Genomic DNA, 25,584 nt, shown 5'->3' on the forward strand with positions numbered 1-25,584 from the left:
TTCTTCTCAGATGCTAACAATTTAGTGACTCATTGTTGACAATCAGTACTCATCATGTGTATTTCTAAGTCTATTTGACAGCAGTTCAGAGTCTTTGTTGTAACTGCATCAGTAATATGCCAATTTTTGTTATAACTCATTCTGTCAAATGCTTTCCAGTTCTATGAAAAACTAAATGGCTGGAAAAGCTTGCTCCACATATTGTGGAAATATATTGTAAGTGTATCTACGCAGTTCACGAATGATTTACATTCAACCAACTTAAAGCCACATCCGGTCCCATGTCTTTTAGAGGAAAATTTTCTATGGTTCTGCTTAAGTTATCCTACTCAAGTTATCCTAGACTTCTATGTTGGTCTTGTTTTATTCAGTGTTACACGCTCACAAATACCAAGTCAGTTGTTTATAATGAGCTGGTTAATGTTGTAAGTGTATTCTGAGAAATGGCATACTGATCTGACCGAAGAATTCAAAGTTCATAGTCACATAGCCAAATACAGTAAGTCTGGCAGCCCATTGTCATAATAGAGTATTGTTAAATCCTCCCATGTTGGAACTTAATGGGAACAAAATACATTGGTTTAGATTGAGAGAAAATAAGCCCTAACCAACAATGAACTGTGGAACAAACTGCTTGTAACTCTAAAACCTCTGGGAGAGATTGGTACTCTCATAAATGAAAAGCAGACAGATCTGGTAAAATCTTAATGTATTGTAGAGGCCCAGTGTCCAATTTGGTAGGAATACATTTGTTACAGCAATTACATAAAGTGATAATTGCATTTATCAAAATTCACAGAGCTCATACTACCACAAGTATTTCTGATCAACACAGCACTATCATCATAAATGAAACAGGTACTCACATATGAGTTTACAATTCTAAACTGCCACAGCACTGTTGTACTATGTAATTCTATGCTCTCTGCCACATGGGACTTAAGACCACAATACCAGTATAGTTTTGGAGCTGATAGCAGTAAGTAACACAATATACTCCAAGACACAAAATGATCTAAATGTGCCACCATGATCAAGAGGTCATCAGTGATGACATAGTTGCAACACAGAAGCAGTAAGTAACTAGATAGTCACATCATCTCACAAACTGACACATGTTGGAGTGATGGTGTATCGCATGGAATAAGCTTTGCTCATTATCTATCAGCATCTAAATTTGTGTAGATTGTCACAATCAGCTTACCAACACCAATCAAATATGCGCCTACGTGGCTGTTCTTGATTGGATGTGGTTAACACGAGGTGACTGAAAACAAAGGTGACTAAAAACTTAAAGGTGGAGCAGCCTGTTGCCATCTGTCTGAGTTCTTCCAACATCCAGTGCGTTCTCTCCTAACAGTGGGTCATCATTCCCACTGCTAACCTTTCTGGGCTGCTGTGAAGTCAGACAATCCAATTTAGGAATGTTATTCCTTCGCATAATATAAGGGCCTAGCTCACTTGCTCCAGTGGAAACACTCTCAGAATCATAAGTTAAATAATTTTCCGTGCCTCCTAACTCTGGCAGTACATGATTTTATGGTGGAATATTTTTCCCTTTTGTGCTGGACTGCCTCGTATGAATCCACTAGGCTGTAGTTGAGGGGTTGTCTGCCTCTGTAAACTAAGCTGTATTCTTATTTTTGACACTGTTAGTATTTTTACACCAGCCATTCTGACTTCCTGATGCCACACTCGGAATTCCCACCATGCTGACTTGCATATTTTGTTGGTACCTACTCACACCTGTTCAGCAATGACGTCTCATTGCTGCTGATATCTGCCATCAATTCTGCTAATTACACTCAACCAAAATTCCAGTACATTGTGATTCCAGGCTCAGGTCACACTGCAGTTTTCACCAGTCTCACTTTAATAAATTCTTCCACCCATCTATGTAAGTTTCCACATATTCCCTTATCTTAATCTCTATTGCCACGACTCAGTAGCATATCCGTAATTCACAATTTTATAAATTTTGTTAGTTCTCAGGTGGATAGAATATCACAACAATAACTTTTGATAATATGAAATTGATAGTACTCAAGTGACTTAAGTTGCAGTGACGAATTTAAATACCAAACTCCACATACCCCTTTCATATTATATTATTGTTAGAATTTGGAGTTCATAAAAAATTACTCGTAGTAGTTCTGTATATGTTTATATCATGTAGCACCAATGGCAACACATCTTGAATTTCCATCTCAGCTATAGATAAATCCAAAGTTTACTTTGTGTGGCTATGCATGTGTTTTACACTCATGACATCCATCCCATACCACTTTGCAGTTGCTATTCCTAAACTGACTTAAATCATCACTGTACTTGTGTGATGCTATTCACATTGTCAGGCAACGATCTTACAGTAGAGTAAGAAACATGGCAAAACTGAAATATATTTAAAGACACTTGGTGCATCACTATGAGAGGAGAATGTGTTGTGACTCGCCGATCATTCAAACTGCCGCCGCACAATTACGCGCATCCTCTACGTGCGGCGCTGTCTGCCAGCCATGCAGCAGCTGCGCCACCTAAGCGGCCAGCCGAGCAGCGGCCCCTAGACTGGGACTGAGTGCTCATTTGAATGCTAACGTGAACACATGTCTTACTTGTCAAAGTACTCTGTGACTTATATGTGTTGTTGTGTCGTTCAGAAATATATGTGTTAAACTTGAAGTTCTAACAATTGGCGACGAGGATGGGATTTTTCCTTTTCACCGTTGACTCACAGGGTTCCATGGCTACTGTCGAGCAACTATTGCAAAATCTCCTTGAACAGCAAACGCTTCTAACAGCGGCGATTCACGATTTCGTCGCGGCGTCAAATGCGGGGTGTTTCTCGTCGTTGGCTGTACCTCCTTTTCCTCCTTACGACGAGACGGCGGAAGACTGGTCTGATTATGAAAAACGTCTTCGACAGCACTTCTTGGCATTTCATGTCATGGACGAACAACCGTGTAAGTCTCTGTTCCTTTCCTAGATTTCACCTCAAATGTATCGGTTGTTGTCGCAATTGGCTCCTTTGAAGGATCTTGCGTCTTTGTCCTTTGCTGAAATGTGCTCCCTTCTGTCTGTCTCTTTTCAAAAGCAAACGCATGTGGTAGCCTCTCGTGTTGCCTTTTATCGTTGTCAAAAACAACCAAATCAATCCTATCACGCTTGGGCTGCTGAACTTCATGGCCTCAGTTGAAAGTGTCAATTTGTTACTGACGTTCACAAAGAATCCTAAGCCGATTCCATGGTACAGGATGCTATTAACTGGTCGGCGCCCGACAAAGAAGTTCGGCAACGTGCCCTTCAGTTGGCGAATCCGACTCTAGATGAAGCTCTCTCCATTGCGCAGTCTTTTGAAATTTCTCACGCCTCTGGGGTGCAAATCAAGGCATGGGGTGATGTCGGGGAAATACAACCTCTGTGCGCTGTTGACAACGCGTGCGGCGCGTCCCCGCCGGCTGACGTGGCCGCAGTGCGCTCCCACGCGCAGCCTCGGCCTAGCCGTAAACAACCCGCTAAGAAACTGCAGCAAAACCCCCGGCAACTTCCTTCTTGTCCGCGGTGTTTTACGAAACATTCACGCGAGGATTGTCCCCAACGTTGGGCTGTGTGTCACAATTGCAAAAAGAAAGGTCATGTGTCTTCCGTTTGCAAATCTGACTGCATACATGATGTTCATGAACATGACGCTGATTCTGATTCTGTGTTGTCTGTCAATTGCACTTCTTCCCTTTCAGGGAAGTTGTTCCTCACTGTCCAAATCCTTGGTCGAGATGTTCGCATGCAAGTGGATACCGGTTCTGCTGCCACTATAATTAATTCTCAGACGTATCTTCAGCTGGGTTCTCCACTACTGTCCCCTGTCACTCGGCAATTATGGACGTACAATAGACAGAAGATTTCTCTCTTGGGACAGTTTAATGCTGAGGTATCTTACAAATCCATCATTCGCACTGTTCCCATATTTGTGGTCGACCAGAGCAACGCAGAAAATCTTTTTGGTTTCGATGCCTTTTGCGTTTTAGGGTTCTCCATAGATGACTCTGTCAATAGTGTCTCTGATGCTATTCCTTATGCTCAACTGGATTCCTTGTCGACGACATTTTCGTCCCTTTTTTCTCCTGGGTTAGGCCGTGCAAACGACTTTGAAGCTCATATCACGCTCAAACCCACTGCTCGGCCTAAGTTTTTTTGGGCTCAGCCCATTCCTGTGGCCCTTCGTGATCGGGTAAAATGGGAGTTGGATCATCTCACTGCCTCAGGGGTCTTGCTTCCTGTCACTTCCAGTGAGTGGTCCTCTCCTGTCGTTGAAGTTGCTAAGCCAAATGGTGATATTCGTCTCTGTGGCGATTTCAAAGCCACTGTAAATGCTCAATGCCTCATCGACACTTACCCTATGCCCCGTCCTGAAGAACTGTTCACTAAACTTGCTGGAGGCCAGAATGTTTCTAAAATTGACCTGTCAGAAGCTTATCATCAACTTCCTCTCGACACTGCTTCCCAGCAGTTTCTGGTTCTTAACACGCCTTTCGGCCTCTATCAATACCAACGCTTGCCATTCAGGGTCGCTAGTGCCCCTGCTCTCTTTCAGCGATTCTTGGACCAATTATTGCTCCCTGTCCCTGGGTGTATCAATTACATGGACGACATTGTTGTCACTGGCTCCACCACTGAAGAACATCTTCAAAATCTCCGCACACTTTTTCATGTATTGCAGACTGCCAGTCTTAAGTGTAATCTTCAGAAATCACAATTTTTTTTTTTCAGGCATCTATCACATACTTGGGGTTTCAATTCTCTCGGGATGGTATTTGTCCGCTTCAACAAACTGTCGCTGTGATCGATGCCCTTCCTCGCCCTACATCTGTTAAGGAACTGCAGGCCTTCTTGGGGAAAATAGCATACTATCACAAGTTTTTACCGTCTGCAGCTTCGGTGGCTCAGCCGTTGCATCGCCTGTTGCATAAAAACGTGCCTTTTCACTGGTCCGCGTCATGTGAAGCGGTTTTCCAGAAGTCGAAGACTATGCTGAAACAGACCCCATGCCTGGCTACTTATCGACCTGGCCAACATCTTGTTCTTGCCACAGACGCCTCTCAATACGGGGTCGGTGCAGTCCTTGCGCACCGTTTTTCTGACGGTTCAGAACAACCCATTGCTTATGCCTCCAAAACGCTCAAGGATGCCCAACAAAAGTATTCTCAAATTGAAAAAGAAGCTTTGGCTATCATTTATGCTCTTCATAAGTTCGGTGTTTTTCTCTATTGCTCAAAATTTCATCTTGTTACGGATCACAAACCACTTGTTTCCTTGTTTCATCCATCAACGTCACTTCCCGACAAGGCTGCACACTGCCTCCAGCGTTGGGCTCTTTACTTGTCCCGTTTCAATTATGAAGATTCATTTCCGGCCAATGGCTCAACATGCGAATGCTGATGCACTGTCTCGCCTTCCCATGGGTCCTGATCAGGCATTCGATAGGGACGAACTTTTGTGTTTCCACCTGGATGTTACCGAACAGCGGGTTGTGGACGGGTTTTCCATCACTGGGGACAGGCTGGCGGCTGCTACGGGTTCTGACCCTACCCTCTCCCGGGTTTTATGCTGTATTTAGAAGGGTTGGCCAGATCGCCTGTCCGCTAAGACTTCTGATCCGTTGCGGAACTACTACACTTTGCGCTACCGCCTCACGGCTATGGATGGTGTTATCCTCCTCTCCACTGACAATGCTTCACCGCGTGTTGTGGTACCTGCGTCTTTGCGTGCTTCGGTCTTGTGCCTCCTTCACCAAGGGCACTGGGGTGTGTCTCGCACAAAATCTCTGGCACGCCGTCATGTGTACTGGCCTGGCATCGACTCTGAAATAGCACACATGGTCGCTGCCTGCGGCCCTTGTGCGTCACAGGCCGCTGCCCCGAAGTCATCTTTGTCACCGTGGCCTTCGCCTGAGAAGCCCTGGGAGCGCATTCATGCTGACTTTGCGGGACCCTTTTTAGGTACTTGTTGGCTCCTCGTAATTGACACCTACTCTATCTTTCCTTTCATTGTCCGTTGCATGTCACCTACCACCGTGGCAACCACCAGTGCTCTCGCCCGCATTTTTTCTTTGGAAGGCCTCCCCTCTACTCTTGTTACTGATAATGGTCCGCAATTTGCCTCTTCCGAATTTGCGGATTTTTGTGCTCGTCACGGCGTTACGCATGTCACGGCCCCGCCGTTCCATTCACAATCCAACGGTGAGGCTGAACGACTGGTCCGCAAATTTAAGGCTCAGATACGGAAACTTCTGACTTCTTCTGCTGCTGATGATGCGCTTCTCCAGTTTCTGGCGTCTTACCGTTTCACCCCCATGGGCGACCACAGCCCGGCTGAGCTCTTACATGGCCGACAGCCCCGCACGCTACTTCATCTTCTGCGGCCTCCCACCTCCCGGCCGCGGGTGCCTTCACTTGGCCGGTTCGCCGCCAATGACCTCGTCTGGGTACGGGGATATGGCAGGCAGCCAAAATGGAGCCCGGGCCGCATCTTAAGCCACCGTGGCAGACGCCTGTATGAAATCCAGACGGACACGGGTGTTGCAGTGCGTCATTCGGACCGGCTCGGCCTCGGGTGCCAGCAACGCTTGTTCCGAATGCCGCCACACCACCTTTGGCTCTACCTGACGCTCGGGATCTTGGCATCTCTCAATACTCACAACACAGCCCTCTCACCGTCATCGCGATTCCAGCACCAGAACGGATGCCACCAGGAGACGTGCCCATGCAGGAACCGGAGGACCATCCTCTGTCAGAGCAAATCTACTCGCCTCCTCCTCCAATGGACGCCGACACATCGCCCATGTCTCCTGTCATATCAATGGAACTTGCCGCAATGGGCAGATTGGTGCATGGGGCCCCAGCAGATTCGACCCCTATGTCTCCTCTCATCTCGAATCTCGACCCGTTATCATTGGGGACACTTCCATCCGTACGGGAAGCCTCCTTCTCGAGACTTTACGGCGAGTCAAACAACACCCATGGACGTTAGCCATCTCCAGGATACCTCCATCAAGCCCAGTGCAACAATTTCAAAGGGGGGAAAAGTGTTGTGACTCGCCGATCATTCAAAGTGCTGCTGCGCAATTACGCGCATCCTCTACGTGCGGCGCTGTCTGCCAGCCATGCAGCAGCTGCGCCACCTAAGCGGCCAGCCGAGCAGCGGCCGCTAGACTGGGACTCAGTGCTCATTCGAATGCTAACGTGAACACATGTCTTACTTGTCAAAGTACTCTGTGACTTATATGTGTTGTTGTGTCGTTCAGAAATATATGTGTTAAACTTGAAGTTCTAACAGAATGCTAGTGATGAAAACCTCAAAAGAGGTAATACTCTCAAAACCAACCAAAGAAAGTGGACTGACCCTGGCTCAAAAGCTAGTTAATACTATGTTTGTTAATGACATGTATGTGCCACACGTCAGTCTGCTAAATGTGAGTGGTTGGCTTTCCTTTATTCTATGTGAGGTTCCTAAGACTACTGTCCCCTATGTCTCATTCAAATGTCATTATTACATAACTTCATAAGAATAAACTGCATTTCTTCAGCTAGTAAAACAGTTGTTTAAATGTGTAATTGTACTTGTGTGAAACAGCAGTGCAGAAAAACAGTTCTCAAATGGTTGTTTCAGTGAATAGAAAAGATTTAATACTCTATTTAATATTCTTCTTGCCTCGTTGATATATTCAGGGCTCCAAACATTGTCTTCTTGTTGCCTAGGGAGTGATGTTTAGGTGCAGGTTTGTAAGCATAAGTGAAGATAGTTAGTCACATTTGCTTGTCATTGTGATTTATTTTCTGTCCACAGATACTACACAATAAAATTCATGCCTTACCTTTTTTGCACATTGCTAAAGAGAGCCTCCTTGCCAACTTCCACAGATTTCATAATAACCAACATCCTCCACTGAACAAGACTTTATCAAACTTCAGACGCATTTTCAATTGTAAATCACAGTCTCGATAAAAGAATTATACATGACACACACTCTGTTCACTGTACCAAGACAATACATACTATGCAGCTTCTAAAACAAAGATGCCATAGACAATGTTGTTAAATACATCCATCAAGTATTTGAAGATAAATGCTTTGCCCAAGTGACTTTTTGTGACCTAAGCAAAGCCTTTGACTGTGTAGAACATACACTACTACTCGAAAAAATGGACTTTTACGGTGTTAAAGGTAACAGCCTTAAGCTATTAAGATCATATTTACAAAACCGTAAGCAAGCCGTCTGTGTTGGGAAAGAAATGTCCAGTATAGAACAAGTTGAGGTAGGTGTTCCGCAGGGATCCGTGCTGGGCCCTTTCCTTTTCCTAATAATGATAAATGACCTGCCATCATTTATCAAATCCAGAACAGTACTCTATGCTGATGATACAACATTTCTGAACAGCAGTAATGATCTTAATAGCCTTAAAACATGTGTTACAGAGAAAATTGAGCAAGCTTCACTCTGGTTTAAAGCAAATGGGTTCTTGCTTAATGAAAGCAAAACCCAGCAGATGGTATTTAGTTTAAAAGACAAGTTTCCATCAGATGATCCTAGTTGTGTTAAATTTTTGGGGGTATATTTGGATGATAAACTTTCTTGGAATCCACATATTAAGTATATTAGCGGTAAATTGTCTAGGGTAATCTATTTGTTAAGGCGATTAATGCACTGTGTACCTAAAAATTATGTTAGAGTATCTTACTACTCATTTTTCCAAAGCATCATATCCAATGGCATTATTTTATGGGGAAACTCCACTTGTGTGCATGATATACTATTGCTGCAAAAGAAAGCTATTAGGATAATTACAGGCTCACCATACAAGGCTCATTGTAAACCTTTGTTTACTCAACAAAAAATCATGACAGTAATAAACCTATATATTTATTATGTTTTAATCTACACAAAAAAGAACTTACCTAAAGTAAAACGCAGGGCAAATATACATTGTTACAGCACTAGGACAAACAGCTCTATCTATACGCCCTACCACAGACTGTCAAAATCAGTTAACAGTTATGAACTTATGGGCCACAAATTATTTAACAAACTTCCACAAGGTATACAAAATTTACCAGAGCAACAATACAAACAAACACTTTATGACTGGTTAGTTGTAAACCCATTCTACAATGTAAAGGATTTCATGACCTGTGATATTAAACTGTAAAGTTCTTAACAATTCTGTCCTTTTATAGCGTGTACTGTACTGTATTGTATTATATGTATGACTTTGTCTATTGCTGTAATGGCTTAAAGACAATAAAATTATTATTATTATTATTATTATTATTATTATTATTATTATTATTATTATTACTCCAGCTCAAAACAAAGACTGCATTACTTGAGATCAAAATTGAGACTGTCTCACTTGAGAATGAAACAAAGATTGCCCAACTTTTTATGTGTAGCCCATTGATATATTACAGCTTGGAGTTCTAGAATAATCCAGAAACAGTTATTGATCAAAGTAACTTTTGTACATATTTTTCTGCATGCAGGAGTGAAAACAGATGATTATATATTACTTAACAAAATTTTGAAACTGAGTTTTTGTAAGATTTGCAGAGTATATCACATTGTTGAATTGATAAACAATTTGTACTTTCTTTTTCATGACTGGATTTTTATGAAAGATTATAACAGTTCTTGGTTTAATGGACAATAAAATGTTATGAGAAAATTTTGTAGCCAAAGTGTGAAATGTATGCCAATTATGATCAAATAAAATAAATGGAATTTGTAGGATAATTAACTTCTTTAAAATCAAAGACAAATATAATGTTCCAAAGCATTACAAAAAACTTAGAAAAGAGTAAAGTTTAAATAAACATTTCCGTACAGGATATTGGAATCCAATGCACTGCATGCCTCTCCGAAGGAAGAGGCACTGCAGCGAGTACTGTGTTCGAGTCCCAGTCTAGCACAAATCTTCATGGCCATAATTTCATTATACAGCTAATGGTAGTCCATATTCGAAACTGTGAATACATTTCATGTCATAACTCTGCTTAGTTAATCATAACTCATCTGAAATTTAAGCTTCTTAAATGGCACAATAATCTGTGACTATTAACTAACACATAACATACACATTCTGATTATAGTTTTAAATATATTTCATTCATAATGACAACCTTCCAGATGATTAGCATTTTATCTGAAACTACTTCAGCATGTCAGGAAATAATCATTGAACACAGAGGAAACAAAATGAACAATTCAGAAAAATATAATTTGTCTGGTTTCTCATCTACAGATCGATTAATGGTTTCTTGCTGTTCTTCCTTGTGCTGCTCTTACTGGAAGTTTTTCTATGTCTGGGGCTCAAATATGGATTTGAGCTTGCTGGTGATTATGGTAAGTACTATAAAAAATAACTGCCAGCAGTAATCATACAATTGTTGTAAAATGATTGCAATCAAGTATATTTAACTTAAAAAATATTTGAACTCTTTTGTGTATTTACTGTTAGTCAACAGACATACATGATTTTATTAACTGTCATTATTAATATTTAAATAATGAGGCAAGATAATGATGGACACATTAGACTGAAGCACAGTTTGAAGTTGCAATATTTCTTCCTCAAGCAGGTGGAGCTGAGCTTTTATAATGTAGTATTTGATATTCATTTGCATTTGTTTAATTGCATTATTCTGTTAAAGTGTTATACCAAACACAGCTTTCATCCATTACTTTTAATTGTGGTAAAAATTTCTTTTGCACAAGAAAATTAAAATATTACAAGATACTTTCATATTCATCAAGTCACAAATGTTAGTGAACTCATTCGACAAATCACTGACTTACTATAGTCACTGAGAAAACTGTTCAACAAACAGAATAAGGTATTCACTGAATGTGACTCTGAAATTTAAAAAGAAATTGTAACATAAGATATGAATTATATGTGAATTTATTCATTAATTGAGAATTTTACTGCACTATTTAATTCAGACTTCTACGAATCTGAAAAATGACAAGTGAGGCATTATTCCTGTAGTTGCGATATATCTTCTCGTTAATACTGATAACAGTTTAAAGAGTAGCATATTAAGTACAAAGCTGGGTATTTTGTAATGATAACAAAATGTGCATAATTATATGCAAACATATTTCACTTTTATTAGTGGTAATTGGATATGAAATTCATATTTTGCTGTCTATGCCAGTTTGTCAACTTCTATCTTGCTTCCTCAGAGGTTCCTCTCTATTTGAATATCCTCTCAATATTTGATTTAGCTCAAAATATTCCCTCTAATTTTTGCATTAGCATTTGCAACATTAAGTCACTCACTGAAAACTGTGATGCTGTTGCGATCTAACAAACAATATTCTAGACAAAAGATATCACTAGACTTTAAACGTTAAAAACTGGATTTTTACAATTTGATGGATAGTAGGGAAGAGAAAAGTTGTGTAACACTGCAAAGAGAGTGAATAATACAGAAATACAAAGAATAAAGATAATTAATCACATTTAGTTGATGTTTTAAGCAGAATCAGACAGATAACCAAGATTTGGTCATTGTAATTTGGGTTTCCAGCGATGTCTTCTGCAGAGCTAACTCACATAACAGCCAGATACAGCTGCAGTGTTTTGGGCTGTGGCTCAGTTGAGTGTGAGAAATTTTCTGAGGGTGAGTGAGTGAGAGGACCAAGGGGGAGAGGTGTAGAAAAGGCATATTAAGGTGCAGTGGAGGAAGTTAATCATTGACTCATGTGGCAAATAGAAGTGAGAAACAGATAAGACCAAATATTTCAGAGACTGGCTGGGTAACAGAATACCAGTTTGAAAGAGATATGATGGATTTTTTCAAGGATATTTTTGAGGATATTGTGAATGGAAGTCAGTACCCTGATGGAGGATCTGGTTAAACTATCCCACTCGGGGCTGAATTTGGTAACTAGCAGGGTGCAGCTGGTTAGTGGAGGTGATTGTTGTACCAGAACTGTATGTAAATACTACTTGTGAGATCTGTTTGTGGAATGGGTTTGACTGGTAGCAAGTATCGATGAAGGCCTTATTAGATCATCATCATATTGGACAAGGGACTGCCCATCCCTGCAGACGGCTATACTACACTAGGAAAATTTTTCTGTTAAAAAAGCCACAAGTTGGGAGACCACATTGCAATACAATGTGTATGGCACAGAGGCATTGAGGTAATTGGTTGGTGTCCTTGGTATATGAAATTAGGCTGTGGACAGTGAGTTAGAGGTGTGGGTCAACTAGGTTGTAAGAGAATGAGCCAGACAGTTGGCATGTACCTACTGTCAGGTAACCACTGCAATTTATTATCTCATTGGTGGAGACTTTGTCTGCAAGGAGAATGATCAAGTTTGGATATGTTTTAAGACTGTGAATAGTTGTTCGTTCCTCTGTCAGAGTGTTTGTATCCTTGGAAAGAGATGTAGGAAAGGAAGGAAACTGATGTTGTAGGCGAGGAATTTCTGTAAATTTACCAGGGGTTATTTGAGTGGAGGTGATAGAGGGTCCCTGTTGGATCAACTTACATTATGAGGGAGGTGAAATTCTATGTTAACTTTGAATTGATTTTGGTCATAAGAGTCAGAAGGTCAGCAAAACTGTGTTAGATAGCAATAAAGTGGACGAAGAATAGTATGGCTTTGATAAAGGATATTATGGCTTTGACCAGTCCAGCATGAGTGAATAATGTGTGGCTTTGTTGTAAACAGCTGAAACTTCTGCAGGGTTAAGGTTCTGGTAGATAGGTTAACAAGTTGTGAGTTTGGATTCTTTGTTTTGTTGGGTGTTGGGAGGGAGGTTCTGGGGATGTGGCAGATGGAAAAGGGATGTGGCGGGTGGAAAAGGCCATCAAGGTTTAGCTGGATTCCATGAGGAGGTAACAGGGACAGATTGGGGGGGGGGGGGGGGGTGTCAGGGTTAGAGGGTTATATTAAGCATTATATTGCAACTCGTGGACATGTAACAGAGAGGTGGATAATTGGATTCGTTGTGCATTTTGGTTGAGGACTCTGGTTGTGGACTGGTTGTAAATTATTGATTGGTACTACAAGTCCAATTAGTATTTATCGAAGGACTATCAGAGATGAAGTTGTGTATGTGTGAATTTCACCAACAAATTTGTAGTTGTTAAAATGGAAAATAAAGACAATAGATTAGATAACTTTTTGAGGTGATATTTAGGAATGGTATCTTAGGGAAAGAGCAGAGGTTTATCCGAAATGTGAACCCTAAACAGCATAACTGAATCCTTCAAAAGTTTCAAATTGTGGGTGCAACACTGTATTATTTAGCTTGACACCTTTCCACATTTATTGTCATTCGTATTTTTATGAAGATAAACTTGTCTATAAGAATTCATGCAGGATATTTATTACAGGTTAGTAATTCCGCTACACCAAGGAGTATTTTGGTAGTGACAACATAATTTCGGCACATTTTCACTCTACAATTCTGAAGGAGAAATGACATATGTTTGTTTACATAGTAATTTCTTGTAAAAACTTCCCTCTTTTTATTACTTATCAACTGTATGCTATTAATGGACTAATTGACATGGAACTGTTCACTCTTTGAGGAATACTATTTGCAACTCGTAGATAATATTTACATTTAGACAGTAAGTTGTTTGTGTATTGTTGGATATCCTTGGATTTAGACAAACTTCAGGTTTTACAATACAGACACTATGAAATACTGCCCAAAATGTCTCATAAGTGCAGCCTCACTGTAGTTTTGTCCATTACGCACATTTATAGATGTGCCTAAGAATAAATTTCAAACTATGGAGTTACACATTAGTTATTGTCACAAAAGAGAGCAGATTCAGAGGATACAAAATTACATTCAGCAATATGCAAGTCCATTTAAATATATTTTTTGATAATGAAAAAGTGACAAAATAAAAGTAGCTATGTTGTAAATATAATGTATACTTCTGTGGAAATTGACATAGCCCACCAAAATTGGCTTATTTACATAATTATAAACTCAGCATGCTTTCCTTGTACAAGTGAGAATCTTTGTAACCAGAAAAACTGGAACTACATAACTACATAGATAGATTTTGGAAAGTTTACTGATAAGAGAAATTAATGGGCTGTTGATTAAGGTACAGAATTTTATCAACACTAGCTATTTTATCATTAAAAGTCTCAACTTCACATGTTCTAGAAATATTGAAAATGTTTAATAAATCTTTGGAATAAATTGTTTTTAGGCATCCATATTAGAGATTATGAAATTACTTACTAAACTATAAGGTTTCTTGAACACCACTTTGAATAATGAATTAGTCATTTCACATAACTATAGAACAAGTATTAGTACATGATGGGGAAAATGTTATTTAAGGAGTAGAACTGTAGCAAGTGGAACCATTCTCCCCTGACTACATCTCAATCTCCGTATGAGAGGTATAGTAGTCTGCGGTCTTCCTCTTTCGTTTTCCACCCTCTTCTACCCTTACCCCTCCCCCTTTTCCCTCCAGTGTACACCTTCTATTTTATTGAGCACTGCATATAACTTTCCTGTTCTGCACCAGGATGAGTTCACTGGCACCAAATTCTAATCGCTTTCCCTCACTGCCCCTTCTTTTCCTAGCCCTTACCTTCCCATTCCTTCAACTATCCCTTTCCCTCACCTCTTTATTCCTCTCAGTCACTCTCTACCCAACATAAATTCTCACACCAGTCATGCCACTCTTCTAGTTCAATGTAGCTGTGTTTATTTTACTGTTTTTGTTTGTTTGTTTGTTTGTTTGTTATCTCTGAAGAACATCGTTGTCCAACGGCTAAGCTACAAGGTATAAACCTAATTTATGTGCATGCCTATTGCTCAGTGGCTCATAAGATACTGTGAGTCACTATCTGCTCTTTTTCCATTCTTTGTGTCTCGCTCAGTACTTTCCAGTATCTAAGTTACAAGATACAAACCTAATTTATGTGCATGCTTATTGTTCAATGGCTCATAAGATACTGTGAGTCACTATCTGTTCTTTTTCCGTTCTCACCCAGTACTTGCCAGTATCATATCAAAGGCTAAATACAGGACAAAGGAATATGCTAGAAACTGATTTGTGGTGCAAGAGGAAAGCCAGAAAATGAACATATATAGATAAGTCCATATTTTATGAGCACCAGTTTAGTAATAACACACTGGTCCACCTTTGGAACCAGTAGAGCAGTGATTCTGCATGGCATGAATTGGACAAGTCCTTTATAGGTTTCTGGAGGTATTTGGAAAATTTGGTGGCTGAGATAACATCGGCAATTCACTATCATGCTGCTCAAATAACTATAGTACAGTTTTGGCCTTGTGACACAGGCAGTTGAATAACTGCCTAAAGATGACATCATCACCAGGGGGAAAAATTAAGCATGAAGTGGTGCAGGTGGTCTGCAATAGTGTTCACATAGTCCATGGCTGTCATGGTGTCTTCAGCTACTCCCACAAGTATCATAGAAGCTGAGGTGAATGTCCCTCATAGCATAATGCTGCCCCAGCTGGTCTGTATCCAGGGCGCATTTCGGGTTTTAAGCAGCTGTTCGCCTGGGTGACAGCATTTCTAAACGTAACTTCAACCAGATGTAACTAGAAACATGGTTTACCTGACCAGGTGACACATTTCCATTGATTCACAGTTCATCCTCAGTAATCTCATGCCCATCTGCAATTGTAATTGATGATGTCAGTGGGTCAACAGGGGGACACCAAGGGACTATCTGCTGCAGAGCCCCATGTTCAGCAGTGTATGCTGAGGCGCTTCAGCCTGCATGTGACTGCACTAGCATTGTACTCCATATGAGGACGGTATCTGTTCTTTCAGACATGTCCGAAAGAATAGATACCATCTTCATATAGATAAAGCTTACTGGCCAAAAATCTTCTTCATGCAGATGCACTCACATTGTTCAAACTCTTACGGGAATCGGTAGATTAACTGCTGCGAGTACTGAGTATAGTGGGCAGGGGCACTAAAAATGTAGTGTGTGGACAGTAAGTTGTAAATGTGGGTCATATGGGGAGCATGCCAGAGATAAGTCCCTGCAGTCGCACTATCCTCTGTGTCCTCAATGGCTCAGTCAGATAGAGCGTCTATCATGTAAGCAGGAGATCCTGGGTTTGAGTCCTGGTCAGGGCACACATTTTCAACTGCCCCCATTGATATGTATCAATGCCTGTAAGCAGCTGATGGTCTGGGTTTCATTTTAATTTCAGGATTGTACTCTGTCATCAAATCTGCCGCTGATTGCTGCTTGTCCTGCTTTACATAGCAGGCAAAAATCTGACATTGACATTCCATGATGGGATGCGGTTGTCCACTTTCTGCAGATGCTCACAACAGTGGCACACCTACAGCCAAACAGCTTTGCTGTATCCAAGATGCTCTTCCCCAGATGCTGTGCCACAACATTATGCCCTTTTTTAAAGCACTTATGTCAGTGGATTTCTCCACTAGTGGGCCTTATCATTATTGTGGCCCTATTGTAAAGTTACAGACTATGGTTCTAAAGCTCTTGGGTTTGATCTCTGGTCAGTCTTAGGATCTTTATCTGTCACTTATCACTTCTTTCACATCTGGAAATGTCCGTTGATGCAAAAAATGCCAAGTTGCTCTACGGTTTGGGATCCACTTTAAGCTGTAGGTGACTTTATAATTGGCTGTGTAAGTCAGTTCAAAGGTCAAAGAAAAACAACAGCATACTGTCTCCAACAAGACAATTAAAAGTAATCCTCTGATTTATTCCAGTTTTTCCTTTTTGTCATCACTAAAATGATTCCTGATTCATATCCATGCCTTTTATATACTTCCACAAGCTCCCAGCACCACCAAGTGGCATTCAGTCTTGTAGTGGGCAGTGCTTGAATTGTTTTAGCACATTAGTGTAGATAACAGAATTTGGTAGAATCTTGTGCACAAATGGAAAAATCAAGTAGGGGGTAGTACTGGTTCTATAATTCATTTTGTGGGGTCATGAGTTTAAGAGTGGGATTACTATCATAATTCTGTGCTTATTCAATTCATTGACTGTGGCTTAAGATTGCATCATTCGATGAATTGCTCTCATGATCCCTTGGCTTCCTTACCCTGATAAGTTCCAGTAGTCTTATTGTTCTATACTGTCTCTTTGCAGCATCTGCCATCTTTCTTCTTTTTTTCTCATTTTACTATGAAAGAGTGCACACTTAGGTTGCAAATTTCCACTTAGGTAGGAAAGTTCAGAGTTAAATGTCTTTATTTGCTGTTAATCAAACTAATCCTTCCAAATTTTTATAAAGAATGCATGAGTTATCTATATACTGTAATTTTTATTTCCTTTTATTTGTAGGTTTAATATCAACATTTTACGTTTAGCCATTGATTTGTTTTCTATCTGTGTTTCAGTGGCAGATTATTATGTGGGTCCATTACCACAGTTAAAAGGCCTCCAAGTAGTGGGGGACATGTTTTCCTTCTTTGTGCTCTTCAATTACATTATACCTATATCATTGTATGTTACAATAGGTAAGTGTAGCTGAATATATTTCTCTGAATACCAAAACTAATATCACACCTAACCATAATTATAGTGCATGTTACATGAGAAAGCAGATTGTCAAGAAGATATCCATAGGGAAGTATGGAGGAGAAGTGTTCTGCTTATGTGTAGTTGCAAACATTACAAGGCATTGCTGCGGAAGTCAGTGAAAGAAAAAATGTTCAAATGTGTGTGAATTCCTAAGGGACCAAACTGCTGATGTCATCAGTGGTGAAAGAAAATTTATTGCTACAGAAATGTAGCCACTGTGCAATCTAGGGGAGAGCTGTTATAAACTTCCAGTGATGTTTGCAGTAAGCTGTCTGGTGGTTGGTGAAGGGGAATGTGCAGAACTATTCAAAATTTAGCTGCCTTTTGACATAACATATAGTCATATACTTTAGGAGACCGCTATATGTTTGGCCCATTGAAGCAAGCCATAAAATGTTTTAAATATGGGCAACATTACACCATTTTACAGAACTTTTTACATAATGTATTGATAAATTTTCATTACATAAAAGCAATGTTTGCTGTAATTCAGTGGCCATCTTCTTGGTGTAACTCATGGTTCACTGATACTGCTCAATGTTCTTTTCCAATACTGCTCAGTGTTATTTTCCAGCTGCTTCAAATTTAGGATCTGTTATTCTTACTGCCAAGTAAAATAGCCTGGTGGTCTAAGGGCTATGTATACATCATACAGAAAAATAAGAGCCCTGACATATGGAAGCACTGTTGCCAATTTTCACCTGCTGTACCAAAGCTACATGACTGCAAACAGTAGTCATTGTTAGAGCCTTGGCAACACTGGGACATATACATACTCATGTTACATGACTGAATATTTAATCATGCAAATAAGCCACGTCAAGCCCCCTTAGTTGTCAGGGCTCTTCTTTCACTGTACAGATTATGTGCCAAATAATATGAGTCTGTTATTGAAATATTCCTGAGGTAAATTCTTGCTTTCACATTTAGTATTATTATAAGACAAGGTTTTTCCCCAAATTTGTCATTATTTTTTTTTCTTCTTTCTTTCTTTGTTGTCATTTCATCCCCACTGCCCAACATGGGCAAGAGGTGGGTTGTCAGTGGAGAAAATTTACCACTCTTCAGCCACATGAGAGTAAAGTCTTAAAACATAATATAAAAGCTGGACATAGTGGTTGACAAAAATAAACGTTTTGTACAATAAAAAGACAGATCATCAGTTACATAAGTTAAAATATAAAAGGTTGGCTTGGTGATGAATTAAAATATAGACATTGATGAATGGAAAATGAGTGTTGCACTCGAATATATAAAAACAGATAGACAATTTCATAAAATAAAATGGAAGGGCCGATATTATGACTGATTAAAGTAGATACATAGATAAGTGAAGAGCTGAGTGGATGTTGAGTGCTAGGGATAAGGATGGAATGTAGCATTTAAATTTAGTGTGTAAGAGGGGGTTTGTGTGGGTGAATGTTTGGAGGAACGACAGGGGACGAGTAGAGAGGGATGCGGTTCCGAACCAAGATCTAGGAAATGGCTGGAGAGAATTGGAGGGGAAGGGACCCCAGAGAAGGAGAGGGTGGTACAGACATCCTAGATCTGGTAGCAAGCTTATGTATTGAGGCAAATTTCATGCTCGATCAAGGGATGGTGATTAAAGTTTCATTGGGAGAGGATGTGGAGAGAGTGGGGGTGTAGTATTGGAGGAATGTGGTGATAGAGGTGAGGCAGAGTATCAGGAAACCAGGAGGCAGGTAGTGTCGAGTTTATGAGTAACATAGGATATTCAGAGATGTTCAACATGGAAGAGTAGACTGTGGCATGTTATGACTTGTTGGAGGATGTGGTTGAGGGAGGGTAAGCGGACCTGAAAGACTAGTCAGAGTGCCTGGCGATCAAGGATGTGTAGGGTGTGGTAAAAGTAGAGAAGAGCGGAAGTCCATGCCACATTGGCATAGCAGAGGATGGGTCAGATAAGAGCTTTACAGGTGTGGAAGATTGTGGAAGGGTGCAATCCCCATGTTCAGCCAGTTAGTAGTTTTAGTAATTTTAGTTCATTGTGGGCTTTCTTTTGTATGGTTAATAGATGGGATCTCCATGTTAGTTCATTGTCAAGTGTTAGTTTGAGATATTTGAGTGTGTTAGTTAACTGGATAGGCTGTAAATGATAAGGTAAATGTCATGGAGGTGGATGCTGTGGGTGGTTTGGGCTATAATTATTGGGTCATTTGAAAAATATGAGGCCATCTTATATTAGCAGATTAAACTATTGCTGCTGAAGTCAACATTTTTACATGGTTTATTAGAATATGTAGGGTTAGTCTTACATTTATAGGGGTCATCTTGGGCTATTGAGGTCATGTGCAAATTTATTTTGAAGAATTAGGAAGGGGCAGGGCTTGGCAAATAATACACACACTGCAACAGGCTGCAGATTTCCTGATACACTGATGCTCCTGATACCGTGTCAATGTTGCTTGAATAACTGTGTGACATTGACTCATGCAGCACTATTGCAAGCGGTAACTAGCCATTGCAACAGTCTATTGCTCTGGTTAAACTTTGACAGTTTTGAGAAAAACTGGAGGAAACAGCATTAAATTCTATTGTTTTACAAACTTTTATTATATTTGAATAAGTTTGCAATAAACCTTCTCATACATATATGAATATCGTATAAAAAATTAGTGCTACTTTTTAAGCAAAGGAAACATTGAAAAACAGAAATGTTCTCCTGAAAATCATTAGTTGATTCAGAGCCAAGACCAGTATTTTCTTTGGTTGTGAAAGACTGTAATGATTTACTAAGTGGGTTGCAAATGAGAAATGAAATAAAAAATAAATAAAATAAAAAATAAGAAAGAAAGATTATATTGAATAAAGAAAATTTATGTTAAACAGACACGTTCCACATCATTACAAAATGTCATATTCATGACCTATGGAACAAATATTAATGGAATGTAGATGTGATGTTCTTGTATCACAACACTGGATAAACCTGTTTGCTCCTTTTTATCAGTTTAGAACATGGTGGTGACATTCAGTTGAAACAAGAAGGAAAATTAGTCCAGAATGAAATGTCTAGTAAAGGAAATAAATCATATTAAACTAACTTATGATAGTATAAAGTAATTGGATAGACAAAATATCTACTCACCAAGCAGTAGCATGAGTATACACATATAAAGAAAGTTTTTATGTATGCAAGCTTTCAGAGCCTGTGGCTCCTTCTTCCGGTAGAAGCGTTGAAGGGTAAGGAAGAGGGGTGAAAGAAAAGGCCTGGAGAGGTTTAGCAAAAAAAAAAAAAGGGCAGAGCTCAGAAAAGTCACCCAGAACCTGGGTTGGAGAGGCAGGCAACAACATGCCAGACCTGCATCTCAAAAAGCTATCTCACCTTCTCCTAAACTACTCAACAATGGTATTTCCTGGCCTGTCCCTCTGCAGCTCCCTGAACAACCACACCATCAACCACCACTTCTCTCCTACAAACCAAGCTTGGCTAACCTCCTTAACATCCACAGCCTTCACCATTGCCTTCCAGACCAATAATAACTCATAATCACAAGAACCAGTCACAACACTACAGTGTTCTCAAACCCTCATCTAAAGAACTCTCCCCTCCTGAATTATCTGTATTATCCAAGGTTCTCACTTTCAGCCCTAAACCTGCATTTAATCATGTAATGTCAATTGGAAATATTACTTTGCAACCCATTCCCAAAACCTATCCCACAGCATACCTGACACTGAACTCTGTCTTGAACAGTTCCAACCATGATCCCAACTTGATTGACCACCACTATCTCAGAATCATCCCTTCCAAGCCTTCCTCACATCCAGCATTGCTTCACAACCCTTCCTCAGGTCCCTACAACATGACCCTAACCTGTCCTCTACAGAACTCCAGGCTCTGTTTTCCCTAAAATCCATTGACTCCATTGTTACCTTCCCAGCAGACAAAGGATCTACCATTGTGGTACTTGACCTACAGGAGTATGTTAGTGAAGATCTACACCAGCTGTTTGACACCTCTACATACAGCATCTGCCATTACGATCCCATCCCTGTAATTGAAACTGACCTGCAGTCTCTCCTTAAAAACCTTAGGCCCTTCACTAGGACTAACACTTCAGTCCATAGAACTTCTTACCCCACCCAAACCATGCATCCCTTCCTTTTATCTCTTCCTAAAATCCACAAACCCAATCATCTTGTCCATCCTGTAATTGATGACTTCAGAGCATCCACTGAATGTATATGTGCCTCATTTGATCAACACCTGCTACCCAGAGTACAAAGATTTCCCTCCTATATTAAAGACACCAACTATTTCCTAGATTGTCCGAAATCTGTGTCCATCCCACTCTCACCAGACACCTTATCTCTCACCATTAATGCCACCTCCCTCTATGCTAACATTCCCCATGTATATGGTGTATCTGCTGCTGAACATTTCCTCAGTCAGTGCCTACCTGATTCCAAACGTTTGATATCCTTCTTGCTCACCTTAATCAACTTTATACTTACCAATAATTACTTCACCTACAGGCTGTGGCCTGCCTCACAGCTTCCACTGCCAGTACCTCCCCCCTATCTTAAAACTCCTCAGAAGCTCTCTTTTGTCTCTGGCATGGTGAATACCTACATTACACAAATATTTTATTCTTTGGACTCCTGTTATAATTTTATGTAGACAAGAATCTTTAGCAGTGGGTGAATAAATTTGTGCATTTATTCTGACATACAATGTGTGTAACCTGGCTGCTATCTCAAGCCAAGGCATGTGATGTTTCTGATTTTCATATCAATTTTATATATGACCAGAGCCACTCAGCTACAGCTAATGTAACTTACCACTATATGATGTAACAAGGTCCAATCCTTCTGAAGAAGATATTTTTTATAAATATTGAAACCTAGGTTAAGGAGTAAATAAACCTTTGGTTTCAACTGCTTGGCTGATTTTTCAACCTCTTCGAATTTACACAGTTGCTGAATCACAGCCATGTTTAAGATTTTGTAATACATAAAAAATACATTCATGAAGCACACAGAGAAACTGTTGTTGATAAATAAGAGAATGGATTATAAATATATTCACTTAATGACATAGTACATTATAGAAAATAATAGTGTTTTGCAGATGTGGGAGACTTTTCACTCAGTCTATTAACAGATCAGTCTCAGATGAGAAATATAAAATATACTGAAAACAATGAAGAAAGGAAAGAAGAAGAAGATGTTTCAAATTTATTTTGTAAACTGGAAAATGTGGAGGAGGATCTCCAGTGACAGGACAAAAGAACACATGTTTTGGAAAATTGTTCATTTAAGAAAGATACAAACTAGACATGTAAACACAAAGCTAAAGAACAATTGTTAAAAAGGAAGCTATGTGTGTGAATAACTTTAATAAAAGGAAAGAGAATTAAACTGTATTATAAAACCAGAAATACATTCATCACACTGTGCCTTTGTTTGCCAGTCTTGTTTTATTGTTCTCCTGTTTTCAGTATTTATACACATATGTGATAATTAGTCATCATATGCGTTGGTTTTTGCACAAACGTTTTAGTTCTGAAAGAGGAAAACAGGATGTAAATTTAAGTGTTTATGTATATGTGCCTGTTCATAAATGTGAGGATGATAGTTTAAAAAATTCATTGAAATTTGTTCCAGAATTGCAGAAGTTTCTTGGCTCTCTTTTCTTTGGATGGGATCTTGAGCTGTATTGTGAAGAGACAAAACAGGGAGCTATATGCAACACCTCAGATCTAAATGAAGAGTTGGGACAGGTATAAAACTGAACTTAATGTTGACTGCAGCAAAATTTATTTTGTTTGTACTGCAAAAATTGCTAAGACAGCTTTGTTATTATACATAGTTCAGTAATATTTATTTCCATAAATAAAAGAGTTACTGAAAAATATTGTTAACCAAACACAAACACTCTCACTCCCCCCTACCCCCCCTCTCTCTCTCTCTCTCTCTCTCTCTCTCTCTCTCTCTCTCTCTGTGTGTGTGTGTGTGTGTGTGTGTGTGTGTGACAGAGAGAGAGAGAAAGAGAGAGAGAGATTAAAAACATTTGTACATTTCATGTATTGTCATTTGCTAGACCAGTGGTTCCCAACCTGGGGGCAATTACGTCTGAGAGGCAAAGTCAAACTTCATGAGGAGTAACTACTAAATAGTTTTGATGAAGATTTAGTGACCACTCCAAATTATTATTTTTTGATAATCACTGTTATTACTATTACAGTAGATTCTAATATACTACAGATCATCAGCAATAGCAATTTCCCATTAGGACAAAAGCCTCCTCTAGGTATATCCAGGCATTGCTACCTTCAGCAATATAAATCCCTGTTTCTCTTAACTACTTTTTTCTACTTTTCTACCTACTTGCCATTAATTTGTCTCATCAGTCTTTTCTTGTTTTTCAGAATCCAGAAAAGAACTTCCTTTGGCCATCTACCATCCATCTTCCTGGTTACTGTTCACCTTACCTCTTATTTTTTTCCGTCACTATCACATTTAGGTCTTTCATTCTAGTCTACCCCCTAATGTATTTATTTGCATTCCTGTCTGTCCTAGTCAGCCATGAATACTGACAACGAATGGGAGAGTTGTGCTCTGACCACATGCTGCTCATATCCGCATCCAGTGACACTAATAGTCTGATGATTACATGACGGTCGGTCAGTGCCATTGGGTCTTCAAGGCCTGTTTGGATGCAATTTTTCCTAGTTATTTGCAACATGCATCTCTCTGTTCATAACTGAACCACTCCCAGATCTGAAAGGCCTTCATGTAAAAAGACCACATCTCGAATGAACTGTTTGTAAATGCTCAACTTCATAAACACCAAAAACTTCACTTTGAAAAGTAATTTAGTTTACCAAGAGCACTGTAGACTATTTTTACTCTTCTGTTTATTTCTCTTACTGTTCATCTACTGGTAGTAGTTATCACTTATCATTGGTAAAAAAATGTAATAGTAACTTTTCTTCTTATTTGGAAAACTGACGAGTAAATATGTGAGTTGTAAGACCAGTTTCTCTGAATTAAGGAATATTTTCAAATAGTGAAATTCAAGTGGAAGTATAATTTCTTGGGCCTGAGAAGGCAACCCACTATATATAGATTTTCATGAAACAGAACTGCCATTAATTAAGCAAAAAGTTTGTGGTTATATTATTACAGAAAGAACACTTAAGAATATATATTGCATTTGCCACAAGTTAGAGGTATGAAAGTAGACCTTTGACTATGGTAGAATGAAAACGAAAGTGAAAAACTGAGCGAACTTGCATCATGACTTAAGATGTCCAGTGGTGGTTACCAAACAAAATACAAAAAAGTATTGTTAGAAATAAGCAGAACCAGACATCCCATTGACCCATTATTTCTTGGTTACGAAAAAAATGTAAAAAATGTGTGAATTTTGGTTATTTTAACATTAAGTAAGTAATATAAATAATTTGTCACTTTGAAAGTAGTAGTGTTAAATTTTTGGGGCCTAATGTTTAATTAAGTCCCAAGCTTTGTTCAGGGTATTGGATGATATCTGATGTCATTTATGGGTAATGATCTCAAATAAGTCAGTAATCACAGCATTAGACAATGCCATTTTGTCAGATTAAGAGGTTCAATGAGTTTGAAGTACAAAGAGGGAGCTACAAAATACAAGTGCATATTATATTTGAGAGTAACGTTAGTCCATTTGAGAGTAACGTTAGTCCTTTATTTCTCATTGTGGATAGAAACAATTCCTATGAGTACAATTTCTTTTAATTGGTAATTTCAAAGTTATTATAAGTTCACAAAATGAATCTTCTACTATGCCATGGGATGTCCATTTTGTTAAACTCCGCAACAGATTAAAAATGTGCGCAGGACTGGAGGCTCTACTGCAGATGTATAAGAGAGCTTCTGTGAATTTTGTTAAGTACAGTGGAATACTGAAAGAATTCAAGCAGTGAGCTAGGTAGCTCAGTCTTGAGTAAGATAATTGCCTGTAAAGGCAAAACTGCATG

The 25,584-nt window shown here is 39.4% G+C and overlaps 1 protein-coding gene across 4 annotated transcripts in view; it reads left to right on the top strand.

Annotated features, from left to right (window-relative positions):
* Positions 1-25,584, top strand: part of LOC126236641 (phospholipid-transporting ATPase IF-like) — a 683,598-nt gene that overhangs the window by 551,877 nt on the left and 106,137 nt on the right. For all 4 annotated transcript variants that reach the window (XM_049946098.1, XM_049946097.1, XM_049946100.1 and 1 more), the window contains 3 exons: positions 10,293-10,393; positions 17,413-17,532; positions 23,228-23,343. In XM_049946098.1, coding sequence (XP_049802055.1) covers positions 10,293-10,393; positions 17,413-17,532; positions 23,228-23,343 — 337 coding nt within the window. The remainder of the gene's footprint in view (positions 1-10,292; positions 10,394-17,412; positions 17,533-23,227; positions 23,344-25,584) is intronic.

The sequence above is a fragment of the Schistocerca nitens genome, chromosome 2 (assembly GCF_023898315.1).
Source record: "Schistocerca nitens isolate TAMUIC-IGC-003100 chromosome 2, iqSchNite1.1, whole genome shotgun sequence".
NCBI classification, from domain to species: domain Eukaryota; kingdom Metazoa; phylum Arthropoda; class Insecta; order Orthoptera; family Acrididae; genus Schistocerca; species Schistocerca nitens.